The sequence below is a fragment of the Schistocerca americana genome, chromosome 2 (genome assembly GCF_021461395.2).
Source record: "Schistocerca americana isolate TAMUIC-IGC-003095 chromosome 2, iqSchAmer2.1, whole genome shotgun sequence".
Classification (NCBI taxonomy): Eukaryota; Metazoa; Arthropoda; class Insecta; order Orthoptera; family Acrididae; genus Schistocerca; species Schistocerca americana.
The window spans coordinates 102,596,980-102,610,672 of NC_060120.1; the positions used below are offsets into that span (position 1 = coordinate 102,596,980).

The window sequence follows — 13,693 nt, forward strand, 5'->3', positions numbered from 1 at the left end:
GATAGCGTTACGGAGACGTTTAATAAACTCAAGTGGCAGACTCTGCAAGAGAGGCGCTCTGCATCGCGGTGTAACTTGCTCGCCAGGTTTCGAGAGGGTGCGTTTCTGGATGAGGTATCGAATATATTGCTTCCTCCTACTTATACCTCCCGAGGAGATCACGAATGTAAAATTAGAGAGATTAGAGCGCGCACGGAGGCTTTCAGACAGTCGTTCTTCCCGCGAACCATATGCGACTGGAACAGGAAAGGGAGGTAATGACAGTGGCACGTAAAGTGCCCTCCGCCACACACCGTTGGGTGGCTTGCGGAGTATCAATGTAGATGTAGATGTAGATGTAGATGTAGACAGGAGTGAAGGTGTAGACTACATGCAGGCAATATGTTTCAGCTTTTCCTTCTCTCTTTCTCTCTCTCTCGTCCTCAATAACACGAACACTAAACTACATTCTATATGCATTCATCAAATGCAGTCTCACCATTTATAGTTTAAACACAAAATATTCCTAAGTATGCGAACCCTTCGGATCTCCCAGGAAGTAATACCACTTTTTTTTTTTTAGATCTGTATTTCTTTCCTTCCCTCCTTCTTGCTCCGCCCCCTGTCCTTCCTCTCTGTATCACTCTTTCCCTCCATCTTTCAGTATTTATTTTCCGCCCTGTAATCAGTAATAATACTTAAATAGCAGTCTAAGCAAGTGAGACTTCCTAGTAGATTAAAAATGTATGCCGGACCGAGATCCGAACTAGAGCACTTGCCTGCGAAAGGCAAAGGTTCCGAGTTCGAGTCTGGGTCCGGCACACAGTTTTAATCTGCCAGGAAGTTTCATATCAGCGCACACTCCGCTGCAGAGTGAAGATCTCATTCTGGAGTCTAAGCACGTGTTATACACTGACGTGATGAAAGTCATAAGATAGCAATATGCACTTACATAGATGGTGGTAGTATCGCGTACGAAAGGTATAAAAGGGTAGTGCATTGACGCAGCTATCAGTTTTACTCAGGTGATTCAGGTGCAAAGGTTTCCCACATGATTATGACCTCACTGCGGGGATTGACAAACTTTGAAAGCGGAATAGTACTTGGAGCTAGAAGCATGGGACATTCCATTTAGGAGATAATTAGGGAATACAATACTCAGTGATTTACAGCGTCAAGAGCGTGCCGAGAATACCAAATTTCAGGCACTACCTCTCACCACGAACAAAGCGGTGGCCGACGGCCTTCACTTAACGACCAAGAGCAGCGACTACTGTGTAGTGTATGTGTTACTCACAGACAAGCAACACTGCTGAAATAGCCACAGCAATCAATGTGGGACGTACGACGAACGTATCCGTTAAGTCAAAGCAGCGACATCTGGCGTTAATGGGCTATGGCAGCAGACGACCGACGCGAGTGTCTTTGCTAAAAGCAAGACATAGTTTGCAGCGCCTCTGCTGGGCTCGTGATCACGTCGGTTGGGACCTAGATGACTGTGAAATCGTCGCTTGATCGTCGAGTCCCAATTTCTATACGTAAGAGCAGATGATAGGGGTCGAGTGTGGCGCAGATCTCATGAAGTCATGGAGCTCGTTTGTCAACAAAGTACTGTGTAAGCTGGTGGTGGCTTCATATGGGTCTGGGTTGTGTTTACATGGAATGGACTGGGTTCTCTGGTCCAACCGAACCGATCATCGACTGGAAATAGAAGTGTTCGTCTACTTGTAGACCGTTTGCAACCAGTCACGGACTTCATGTTCTCAAACACCGATGTCATGTCAGTGGGCCACGGTTTCAAGAACATTTTGACCAATTAGAAAGAATGATTTGGCCATTCAGATCTCTCTAAATGAATCCCACCGAAGATTTATGAGACATAATCGAGCGGTCAGTTCGTGTACAATATCCTCCATAGCCCAATATTCCTGCAAGAGGCTTCCAACGACTTGTTGAGTCCATGCCATGTCTTGCTGGTCCACTATGACGGATAAAAGAAGGTCCGACACGATTTTGAGAGCTATCTCATTATTTTTGTCACCTCATTGTATGTCTTGGTTGCAGTATTTTTATTTAGGCTTTTCTTCTTCGGGCACAACATTGTTAATAGCTGTGTGCAGAATTTTACCCACGATTCTAATTTATGACGTAGAAAAATCGTCTCTCGATATTTCTGCTGCCTCTGACGCATTCAGGGAAGTGTCTGATTGTTATTGTGTACAACAAAGAAATTATCTTATGTTTTAGACTCGTGCCAACATTATTTTCCACTCTCTAAATTAAAAAGTGATAAAGTGCTCTGTTCCTCATGAAAGCACTTCGAAGCCCTGATAGTTTGGTTACATTAGAGTGCACAGTGAGTACGACTGTCGTTACACAGGTATTGAAGCCCATTAAATTTGGTTTACGCTCTTCATTACGCCTAGAACGAGACCACTTCGTCAAAATAAGAAGTCTCTGCTTACAACAATAAATCTTTCGTTTCACTTAAGTAAGTACTGGATAAGGAGAAAGTACGACTAAAATTACTTACCATTACTCTGCCTATTATCAAAGTTGGTGAAATATACACGTGTCGTCAGAGCTGCGAAACTGGATGGCATATATGGTGATTATACCAAGCTGCCCCACTTGCTGGAATGCGTTGTTGACGGATGGCCTACTTAGCTTAATTTAATTACTGCAACTGTAAAATTTTCTCATTCGCAAAATAATCTGTTCATGTTTGGCCAACGAGAAAGCAGAAGTTTAATGAGAAACGTGTTTTTATTAAAAATTAATTTCAGACCTAGCATACAAGGCCAGTTTTTTCAACGTTTAAAATGATCCCATTTAAGTAACTCCCTTTTTCTAAATACGAACAGCCAAGCATATAGGGCATAATTCCGCAATTTGTTTTTCAAAATCTTAAGTCAATACTATTAATAGTACCATAAACGCACTGCATTTTACGTTGAATATCACTTCTGATAGAACCACTCTAACTTGTAATTTCTGTCCATTACAAAACTAAATAGTATTACGGAGCAATTCTTTCAGTGGGCGGTAAATCATTTGTATCTCAGATATGGAATCCAAAATAGGGCAGATGACTCAACCAATTGGCCTAGGAAAGACTGAACGACTTTTACAATCATAATAAACTTCATCTGCAACATCATTCACATTTTTGATGACGTAAGACAAAGTAACATCGCAGTTACATGACGAAAATCGCAGTTCCTACACCAAACAGCTTTGAAGCATTACATTTACTACACACGCGTTCTAACTTACAGATTCTCGGCGACGTGCTAAAGATTCTCCGTGACGTGGCCGATGGAAGTCAAGGAGTCGAATGACATCGCCAGCACTGCTTATTTTCTGGTCTCTGTTAATTCCAGTTAGCAGAAGATACTGCCCTTAAAGACTCTACATGCATCCACGAAACCAGAAGTACAACACTGACGATCGCTCCAATTTGGTGTGTGAATGAGTTTCAAATAATCGTATTAATTGTCATGTTTGACCGATTTATCATTATACTGGTTACAATAAGCAGTAACTGGAAAGCCGTCTGTATCGTTCAACACCAATCGATTTGTAAAAGTCTACGTACCCCCATCAGTCATTCGCCAAGAGTCTTCTTAAAGTAAAACTATCGTAGTAGCACAGCCCATATTCGTCGTAATTACACTAGTGGCCATTACAATTGCTACACCACCAACATGACGTGCTACAGACGCGAAATTTAACCGACAGGAAGAAGATGCTGTGATATGCAAATGATTAGCTTTTCAGAGCATTCACACAAGATTGCCGCCGGTGGCGACCCCTACAACGTGCTCCCATGAGGAAAGTTTCCAACCTATTTCTCATACCCAAACAGCAGTTGACCGGCATTGCCTGGTGAAACGTTGTTGTGATGCCTCGTGTAAGGAGGAGAAATCCCTACCATCACGTTTCCGACTTTGATAAAGGTCGGACTGTAGCCTATCGCGATTGCGGTTTATCGTATCGCGACACTGCTGCTCGCGTTGGTCGAGATCCAATGACTGTTAGCAGAATATGGAATCGGTGGGTTCAGGAGGGTAATACGGAACGCCATGTTGGATACCGACGGCCTAGTATCACTAGCAGTCGAGATGACAGGCATCTTATCCGCATGGCTCTAACGGATCGTGCAACCACGTCTCGATCCCTGAGTCAACAGATGGGGACGTTTGCAAGACAACAACCATCTGCACGAACAGTTCGACGACGTTTGCAGCAGCATGGACTATCAGCTCGGAGACCATGGCTGCGGTTACGCTTGACGCTGCATCACAGAGAGGAGCGCCTGCGATGGTGTACTCAACGACGAACTTGGGTGCACAAATGGCAAAACGTCATTTTTTAGAATGAATCCAAGTTCTGTTTACAGCATCATGATTGTCGCATCCGTGTTTGGCGACATCGCGGTGAACGCACATTGGAAGCGTGTATTAGTCATCGCCATACTGGCGTATCACCCGGCGTGATGGTCTGGGGTGCCATCGTTTACACGTCTCGGTCACCTCTTGTTCACATTGACAGCACTTTGAACAGTGGACGTTGCATTTCAGATGTATTGCGACCCGCGGCTCTACCCTTCATTCGATCCCTGCGAAACCCTACATTTCAGCAGGATAATGCACGACTGCATTTTTCAGGTCCTGTACGGGCCTTTCTAGATACAGAAAATGTTCGACTGTTCCCCTGGCCAGCACATTCTCCAGATCTCTCACCAACTGAAAACGTCTGGTCAATGGTGGCCGAGCAACTGGCTCGTCACAATACGCCAGTCACTACTCTTGATGAACTGTTGTATCGTGTTGAAGCTGCATGGGCAGCTGTACCTGTACACGCTATCCAAGCTCTGTTGACTCAATGCCCAGGCGTATCAAGGGCGTTATTACGGCCAGAGGTTGTTGTTCTGGGTACTGATTTCTCGGGATCTATGCACCCAAACTGCGTGAAAATGTAATCACATGTCAGTTCTAGTATAATATAATTGTCCAATGAATACCCGTTTATCATCTGCATTTCCTCATGGTGTAGCAATTTTAATGGCCAGTAGTGTACATAGGGAAAATGATAAAATGTTCAATATACTACTCAGTGAGTCCAGTGTAGTATCAGTCGACGAATACAGCTCTTGTCGACTGGTACTTTCTGCTATATGCGGCAGCTTCGTGGAACAACTCCACGAGTCGTCATGGAGTTCCTGGCCTGGGGACGGTCCCATTTGACTGAAACCGGTTACCGTAACTAATAAATTAATGATTGTTGTGATCTTTACTGTCTCTTTGTGTTGCAATGTTAAATACGATAGCTGTTGTTCAATTACGACTTTTGAAAGTCAGTATAAAAGTGCCACTAACATCTCCTAAAGAAAAAGAGGAAGAAGCGGCGAGCCTTTTCCTGCAGTGATTATCCGTTCATCTAGTGACCTGCAGCAGATTAGCCGCGAAGCTTACGCAATCTAACTGAACCTATCACGCCGAATACCTCGCGGGCACCGAGCAGCGGAATGTGGGATTAACGGAGCGTGGAATTCTGGCAGCGCACCCCTCAGTTCTAATTCCGAACGCCAGAGCATGATTCCTAGTTATTAAAGGCTTCATCAAAAATAACGTCGCGCTTTCTCTAGCTTCAAAATAATGTTGCCTGCACCACCCAAGCATGGTGTCCGAAAGTCTCATAATCATAAACACATATAAACGGACGCTGTTTAAAAATATAAATACTATTTGAAACCGAAACTTGTTTACAGGCTGACATGTTTGTAAACAGCCACTCATCTACTCGACGCACGAATGTAATTTGATAATGTCTCTTATTTCTCGAATTTATGCTGTGCATCCTCATCATAATACAGTGCACAATAAGTTATAAAAATATTTTAAAAACAGCAGTAACTCGAGAAATCGTAACACAGTTTTACGAAAGATGGATGTGTTCCAGCACAACCACCTTCGTCATAGATATAAGTATCTCCAAAGACTGCTTTCAGCTGAGTTTGGTCTTCGGAAAAACAAAATTCCACACTGTTCCCTTTAGTTCTCGGTAGGATACCCCTTCCCTCAAGTTTATCAGCACATTCATTACCTCTTTCCCTTCTCCTTTACCTTCTAACGTGTACGTCTGTTCCCTTTCCTCTCTCTCATAGACCGCAGGGAGAGTTCCTGCCCATCATACTCTTTCGGTCACTTCCTTACTCCGCTCTATTCATTTAACACTAGGAGGACCTCAAGCAGCAGACTACCTACAAGGACCGACTGGGCCAAATTGGCTCCATGTTTATTTTTATTTACTTGATCAGATTGTGATAGGTAATGGAATGTAACACACATATATAGCTTTTGTTGATTTTTATTAACAAAATAAATACATTACACACACACACACACACACACACACACACACACTCCACCGTAGTTCACTGCTGTTTACTGCTGCACTTGTCGCACCACACTCGTCTTCTCTTCTCACATTTGCCACATACTGCTTTCTCACAACCTGAACAAACAGTAGCAGTATGGTTTCTTTTACATGAGGTACGAATTTTACGCTTCTCTCTCTTAGTTGCCCTCTGTGGTCCGCCTTTACTGTCTGCATGATTCTGGTCTGTCTCTTTATTTCTTGATGATACATACTGCGCTCGAAGCTCTTCGGACAAATGAAAAATATACTTCCGCTTGGTAGGTCGTGTGCCAGTCACTTCCTTATACAACACCCAGGAATTTATGGTATCCAAATCAAAAATGTTGTAAAACAAATGCATTGGCCAACGTCTTGTACCGGCTTTTGTGGAGTACATCCTAGTCATTTGATCGACAACGTCGACCCCAAATATTGTTTCATTGTAGAATTGCACTGTTTCAGGAGTCTTCTTCTGACTATCGGACAGGGATACAAGAGAGTGAAGTGAACTCAGTAACAAAACATTCTTGTCAGTTTTCCCTTGATAAACTGTTAGTGTCGTTCCATCATCATTTTTATACACAATAGTCGAGTGGAGTGGTTGTTTAGTGCTCTTTGCAGCAGGAGGCACCTCCCTTCGATTACGGTTCAAAGTACCTACTAAAGTTGTCGATACCGCCCTCAGACGGTTTGCAAGGCTTAGCGAAGTAAAGTAACTGTCAGTAGTGACATTCAAACTTTTGCCTAAGTATGGTCCCATAAGCCTAAGAACAACATTTTCACCTACGCCTTGGTCAACTGATCGAAGGGGATCAGCACCAGCGTGTGGGAATCCATTCAGTATGTATTTACTAGAAACAACTACAAGTAACCAGAATTTTATGCCAAACTTATTTGACTTGCTTGCAAGATATTGTGTGAATGGGCATCTTGTTTTAGACGGCAAAAGTTGTTCATCAACTGTAAGATAAGGTTCTGCTTTATAGCTAGACGCACTGTTTTCTATGAAAGCATTTCAAGTATCTGAGACCAAAGCAAATTTGTCAGCCTTGACGCGTTCAGATCTAGAGGACTTGGTGTCAAACCTCATGTAGTCCATTATTTCGATAACTCTGTTTGGTCCCATAGTTTGTCTGAAAAACGGAGGACCCCATACTGTTGACCATAGGCTTTTGAGAGGAAAATTCTTTGCCCCATACACTCCTCTTGCATACATTATGGCGACAAAAGCATCCAGTTCTTCAGTGTCTACTGCCCAGGAATCGTCTTGTGTTCGACGACGAGCGTCAGCTTCAGTACAGTGCTTGATGTGGCGCATCATGGAAGCACTGAAAACTAACCGCCAAGCACTAAGAAGTTTCCCACTTTGAATTTTCCTTTTAGCATATTATGTTGGTCCTGAGCTCTCCGGCAAAATGGTATGACTTTGTAGACGACCTGAAAACATATGAAAAAAGAACAGTATTTTTAGAACGTGTGATGTACTGATATTACATGAGTTTATCTCTTCTTGTAATTTTACAAACCAAAACTCTACACAAAGAGCTGAAATATTACTCACCTGCATTACAACCGACTGGTAGAATTTTCCACACAATCCCATCTTTTGCTGTTTCTTTTTCTTCAGTGGGTTGCCCAGTATCAGTTTCTGACTGACTTCCCGGGGAAGCAAACGTTGTCTGGATTGTTGATCTTATACAGCTAGAATTTGGAACATCTGAAGGCATGCTGGATGTAGAAGCTTCATATTCCCCTAAATTTAGCGGAAAACTGTCCTGGGCTGTGTTTACATCATCACATTCTTTGCACGAATCACATTCTTCATCTGCACACACTGGAACTACTAAACTTTCTTCATTGTCTTGATCGCTGTCGGAAAACTCAAATTCTTCACCTGAACTTTCATCTTCTATTTTTCTCAGTTCTGCTAGTATTTCAGCGTCTGTTAGCCGCTTCTTGTATTCGTAGCTCATGACTGCAGGGACGACTCTCAGATACCGTCACAACAGACAATAACTGAAATCCTTGATTCAACTAACCAGCAATCAGCGGTGGATTGAATGACATTGTTGTCGCATATTTGAACAACAAAAGGACAACAGTTGATGTGATTTCATACGCAGTATTGCAAAGAAGTAGCCTCTAAATACAGAGAATTGTTGGAGGGGCCAAACTGGCCCCGCCGTCCTTCGAGGTGGTAAGCTTCATATTTCACAACCTAATAAAAATAGGACACTCCAAAACGCGGTGGTTAATATTTCATATGACTGACGAAAAGTCACAAAATATCAAGTCAGTCGAACTTAAGATTTGCTCAGAAAACAAGTGAAAAGATCGGAAAGGGGCCAATTTGGCCCCTCGGTCCTTGTAGTGTTAATTTTCCCCATCATTCTCCCAGGCAGATTTCGAACAATTCTAAATGCTTCTCCCCTTTCTATCTTAATAACCAGTTTTCGGAGTTATGTGCAACTATACTTCAAATACAGTGTTTTGTAAATCACTTTCTCAGATCAATTTACATTCCTCTTGCATTCAGTAATCCTTGCCTTTTCCTAAGTGCTTTATTTCCACTGACTATCTTTGTTCTTATTGCTGCGGTGCACATTTCATCTGCTTTATGTGGTGGTATGCACGGTCAAGTTCCTTTCCCTTTAGTGTTATACTCGTATTTCCCGGGCTCTCTGTCGTTGCTACGAGGGTGTGCTGAAAAGTAATACTTCCGAATATCTTATGTCAAAAAGTAACGCTTTTATTTAAAGACTTTGTTAACATTTCTCATCTTTCTTCTTCATGTCTACATATTTACATCTCAACACAGTCACCATGGCAACGAACACGTTTGTTCCAACGAGAGTCCAGTTGATTGACGAAGCTGCAACCTCACCTCTGTTGGTAGCGCTTCGTCACTATCAAAGAAAAGTCCTCGAAGTTGTTCTTTACATTACGTAAACAGATGAAAATCGGATGGGGTCGAGTCAGGACTGTTTGGAAGGATCATTAGTAACAGTGAACACAACGCACTGGATTGTTGCAGATACCGCAGCGTCCGTGTGTGGTCGTTCGTTGTCAAGTTGAAGCAGAGGGTGCTCCATGTGCGGATGAGCTCTTCGAATTATTAGTGCTTTCAGTTTTTTTGATGGTCTCTCACGCACTGACGTGGTTACGTGATTCGCCGATATGTTACATCCTACAATTCGGAGTACCCTAGCGGCAGAGGTTTGCAACTTGCGTCAGCGAACCGGGAAAGTCGACCGAGTAATATGCACGACGTATAATACTGCAACCGATATTTAGAACAGAATAAAAAATTCAGAGGCGGTACTTTTCAGCACGCCCTCGTAATTTCATTACTTATTGGTATCAAACTTAAATTTCTCACGTCTGTGTGAAAGAAAAGTCTTGACGAGCTAACTGGCGCCGTCCGATGTGGCCGAGCGGTTCTAAGCGCTTCAGTGCGGAACCGCGCTGCTGCTACTGTCGCAGGTTCGAATCCTGCCTCGGGTATAGATGTGTGTGATGTCCTTAGATTAGTTAGGTTTAAGTAGTTCTAAGTCTAGGGGACTAATGACCTCAGATGTTAAGTCACAAAGTGCTTAGAGCCATTTGAACCATTTTGAGCTAACTGGCCCTCCATGTCTTTGTCGAGAGTTGTATCCGTACCGGTTTGCTTATTTTCCGCATCTGTGATCATCCTAACACTCGTTTCTTGATAAGGGGCATTATTTTACAGTTAAATCAATTGGAATACTGTTTTCTTTCACATTTTATTTGTGGAGCCATATCCCCTACAGTCCACCTTACAAAAATACCATTAATGTTTATAATTCCGAGGAATTTTTCACCAAAAAGAGAAAATACTTATTATAACGAGAGACAATAGAAATCAACGGGCCTTTCACCTTAGACCCGTCGAAACGTCCCTTAATTGCAACGGCCGCCAACGAGTGTCTCTTCTAGCAGACTACAAACTATTTTTCGTTTGTTTAGTAGTCTCCATCATGAACACCCACCAAAGTATATACAGAAAGCACGTGGATCTTGTTGTGTCTAGGCAAGACAGCCTAGACACAATGCGAGGAATCCGAAAGGCACGCACTTAAACTCACGCATTATGGCGTGAGGTCTGAAACAGGATACGTAATGAATGCTATAAAGAAAAGTAAGTAGCTTCTGGAATACTTAACTTTAATCCATCATTTGTATATCGCCCTTGACGATACAAGTGAGACTCTTTAGATACAAGCTATGTAAGGCTAATCGCGCCTTGCTAGGTCGTAGCCATCCACTTAGCTGAAGGCTATTCTAACTATCTGCTCTGCAAATGAGCGAGGCTTCGTCAGTGTGCATCGCTAGCTACGTCGTCCGTACAACTGGGGCGAGTGCTAGTACGTCTCTCTAGACCTGCCGTGTGTTGGCGCTCGGTCTGCTATCACTGAAAGTGGCGACACGCGGGTCCGACATGTACTAATTGACCGCGGCCGATTTAAAGCTACCACCTAGCAAGTGTGGTGTCTGGCGGTGACACCACAGAACTAGTAATGCCGTGTCCATGTGTCGAGAAATATGAAATACTTAGTTACGCCTGTTAACATTGTATGCAGCTCACCTGTACTTGTTAGCCAATGTTTCTCAATTCTCATTACACTTTCAAGAAGTATATGTTCGATGTTTCAGGAACGACACACAGTAAACTTCCGTGTGGTGTTCTACCGGTTATTTCCGCTTGATTACCTAATGTCAGTAACATAAATCATTTAAAGTGTTGAAATTTCCCAACTGTCTAAATTTCCCTACACGATCTTACTGAATTAATCCTCGAAGGAATCTTACCCCACGTTGAAATTATTTCTGTTGTAGTTGATACATTCACCCTTTATACTTCAACCATATTCTAATCTCAAATATAAATTGCTTGTAACTGTTTCTTTGAACTTCATTCATGACACGTCATTCAAACTAAATTACACCCAAGTTTTATCATTTTTGACACACAGTTGATTGAATTATGATTACTTTCACTGTGGTTATTCGATTTATGGCAAACTTTCAATATGGTCTAGACGCTGCGAGTATATATACATCTCTATGGTGAACCTACAGAAGTTCCCCCGGAAAATTAATCATTGTCTTTCGTGTTTCAGCTTTGACGGTGCGATTTTTGACGAGGCGGTTCATCGGCGAGTATCGCTCGGATACTGGTGAGTCAAGCTTCAGATTTAAGCAGTGTTGCACGACACAACCTTGCATCGAATAACAATAATAATAATAATGATAATAATAATAATAGAGTGCATGGGAAGGCAGAGAACTAATCTGCCAGATTCGTAGAAATACAAAAGTATAAATCCTCTGTGAAATCTCTGACACTTTTCAGATATGTACCAGTGTTCGACAAGGAGTCAGTGTCTCCCTTCTGCTGTTTCATTTGGTCTGGACGATGGGAAAATGACACGAACAGTATTAACATCTGCAATTCAGTATACAAAGTCAATATTAAACGTAGAGTCTTCTCTTATGATTCAGTGGTGATTACTAAGACTAAAGATCAAATTAATGCGCCACAAAGAAACTACACAAGTTCGACACAAGGTCATACATTCGCATATTTGAGGAGAAATTTCATTACATGGAAAAACTGCATCAAAATAGCAGGAAAGTCCGACTAAAAGTGGAATGTGGGACGTTTTACAAGTGTTTTCCTTCAAATGCCTTGGGGAGATACAACGGCCTTCAGGGTTGAAGAGCAGAGAAATTATGTAGATAGCCAGGAATAAGCAACATTCATAATCCCATTTAACCTCCACAACAAAAAAGTATTATTCGTAATATGAAATTTTACCATAAGTGCTGTGTATCTGGGGCCATATCTGCTGGAGGGTACTCCAAAGTTGCAGAAATTGAGAAACAGGAGCGGAATATTCTGAGGAAAATATGTATCTTCATTCTTGCAGGTTTTCTTCAGGATGGCCTGCTGCATCAATAGAATTAATGTATCAGCTGGCGGGTTGCTGGCGAGGGTAAGACATCACTTCAGAAGCATCCTCTGGAAGACAATAAAGAATGTGCAGTAGAAAGATGGGAGGAAATACAAGGGTTTGACATAAACGTGGGAACACCTCCATACTCTGCACATGATCTCTAATCTTAGCAGAAACTCTTTCAGGCACTTTCGATTTTCCTACTAAAGAGCACCGACAAAAATTACCTGTTCCTGCTTGCCTTCAAAACGTACAAGCAACTCCTATTCCTGCAACTTCACATTCGGTTTATTCGGTTTCTAAAACACATCAGTTGCAAATATAATCTCATACCTTATTTTTGTAATCGTGTAGAATATACAACGATCAGCAGGCGTCAGACTAGTTCTGTAGTCGTTCGTGAAAAGAAAGCGGCACCATGGGTCTTGGGTTTGTTCTAGGTGTTCCATTGCCCAATTTCTTAATGCCTCATGGTGTTGTCAGTTTCCTTCTTCTGTTCGTAATGGACACCCAAATACCAGATTGGTGTGTGGAGACAGTTGCGTAACGTCCGGTTCGACACAGCCTTCCCTGGTTCCCAAAAATGGCAGGACGCAGTTCAGTTGCGTTATCTTTGGTATACGAATATGTATAAAACGTGATCTGTAGATAGTGTTCGTTAGTTGGTGCTGACTGCGAACGACCTCTACGAGGCAGATCTTGACTACTTTGCGTCTCTTGATAGTATTTTATTGTTTGAATTCCTTGGCTGTGGTGCACTCCGATTTCGTGAGCAATTTCCCCTGCTTACAGACCTTCTTGCCGCAAAGAGACAGTGTGCGAACCCTCTACGGTCGAAATGCCCCTTTGAGGCATGCTGACGGTTCCAGCACTGCACACTAGTCTCATTGTCCTGAGCACCATAGGAGACTGAGACACACCGGCGGTAAGGTGGGGGTTCCCTACAACTGTTACCTGTAACTAAAGTAATAATTTCCCTCCTTCTTGAGACATCTACAGCTACATAATTACTCTGTAATTTATATTCCGGACTTTGGCAGTTACAGTGCACTAGATCTTAACAAGTACAACGAAAACAAAGTGAAAAACGCTGAAACTGATTCCATTTGTCTTATCCAAGAAAGACAGTTATGGCACGTAAAATAAAACAATACTTATCCCAGCTACATTATTTTATACCTGTGACCATCATAGTAGTATAACAATTGTGTCATCGTTATATTGGAGAATACACTGCACGGGATAGAAAAAATTGTGTTCCATTTTTATATAAAATAACTTGCAAATGTTTTACATTTGAGATTGCGAAGTGT

General features: G+C 42.4%; 1 protein-coding gene across 1 annotated transcript in view; it reads left to right on the forward strand.

Annotated features, from left to right (window-relative positions):
• Nucleotides 1–13,693, forward strand: part of LOC124593812 (ras-like protein family member 11B) — a 388,002-nt gene that overhangs the window by 78,027 nt on the left and 296,282 nt on the right. Inside the window, exon 3 of the mRNA XM_047132160.1 lies at nucleotides 11,544–11,600. Coding sequence (XP_046988116.1) covers nucleotides 11,544–11,600 — 57 coding nt within the window. The remainder of the gene's footprint in view (nucleotides 1–11,543; nucleotides 11,601–13,693) is intronic.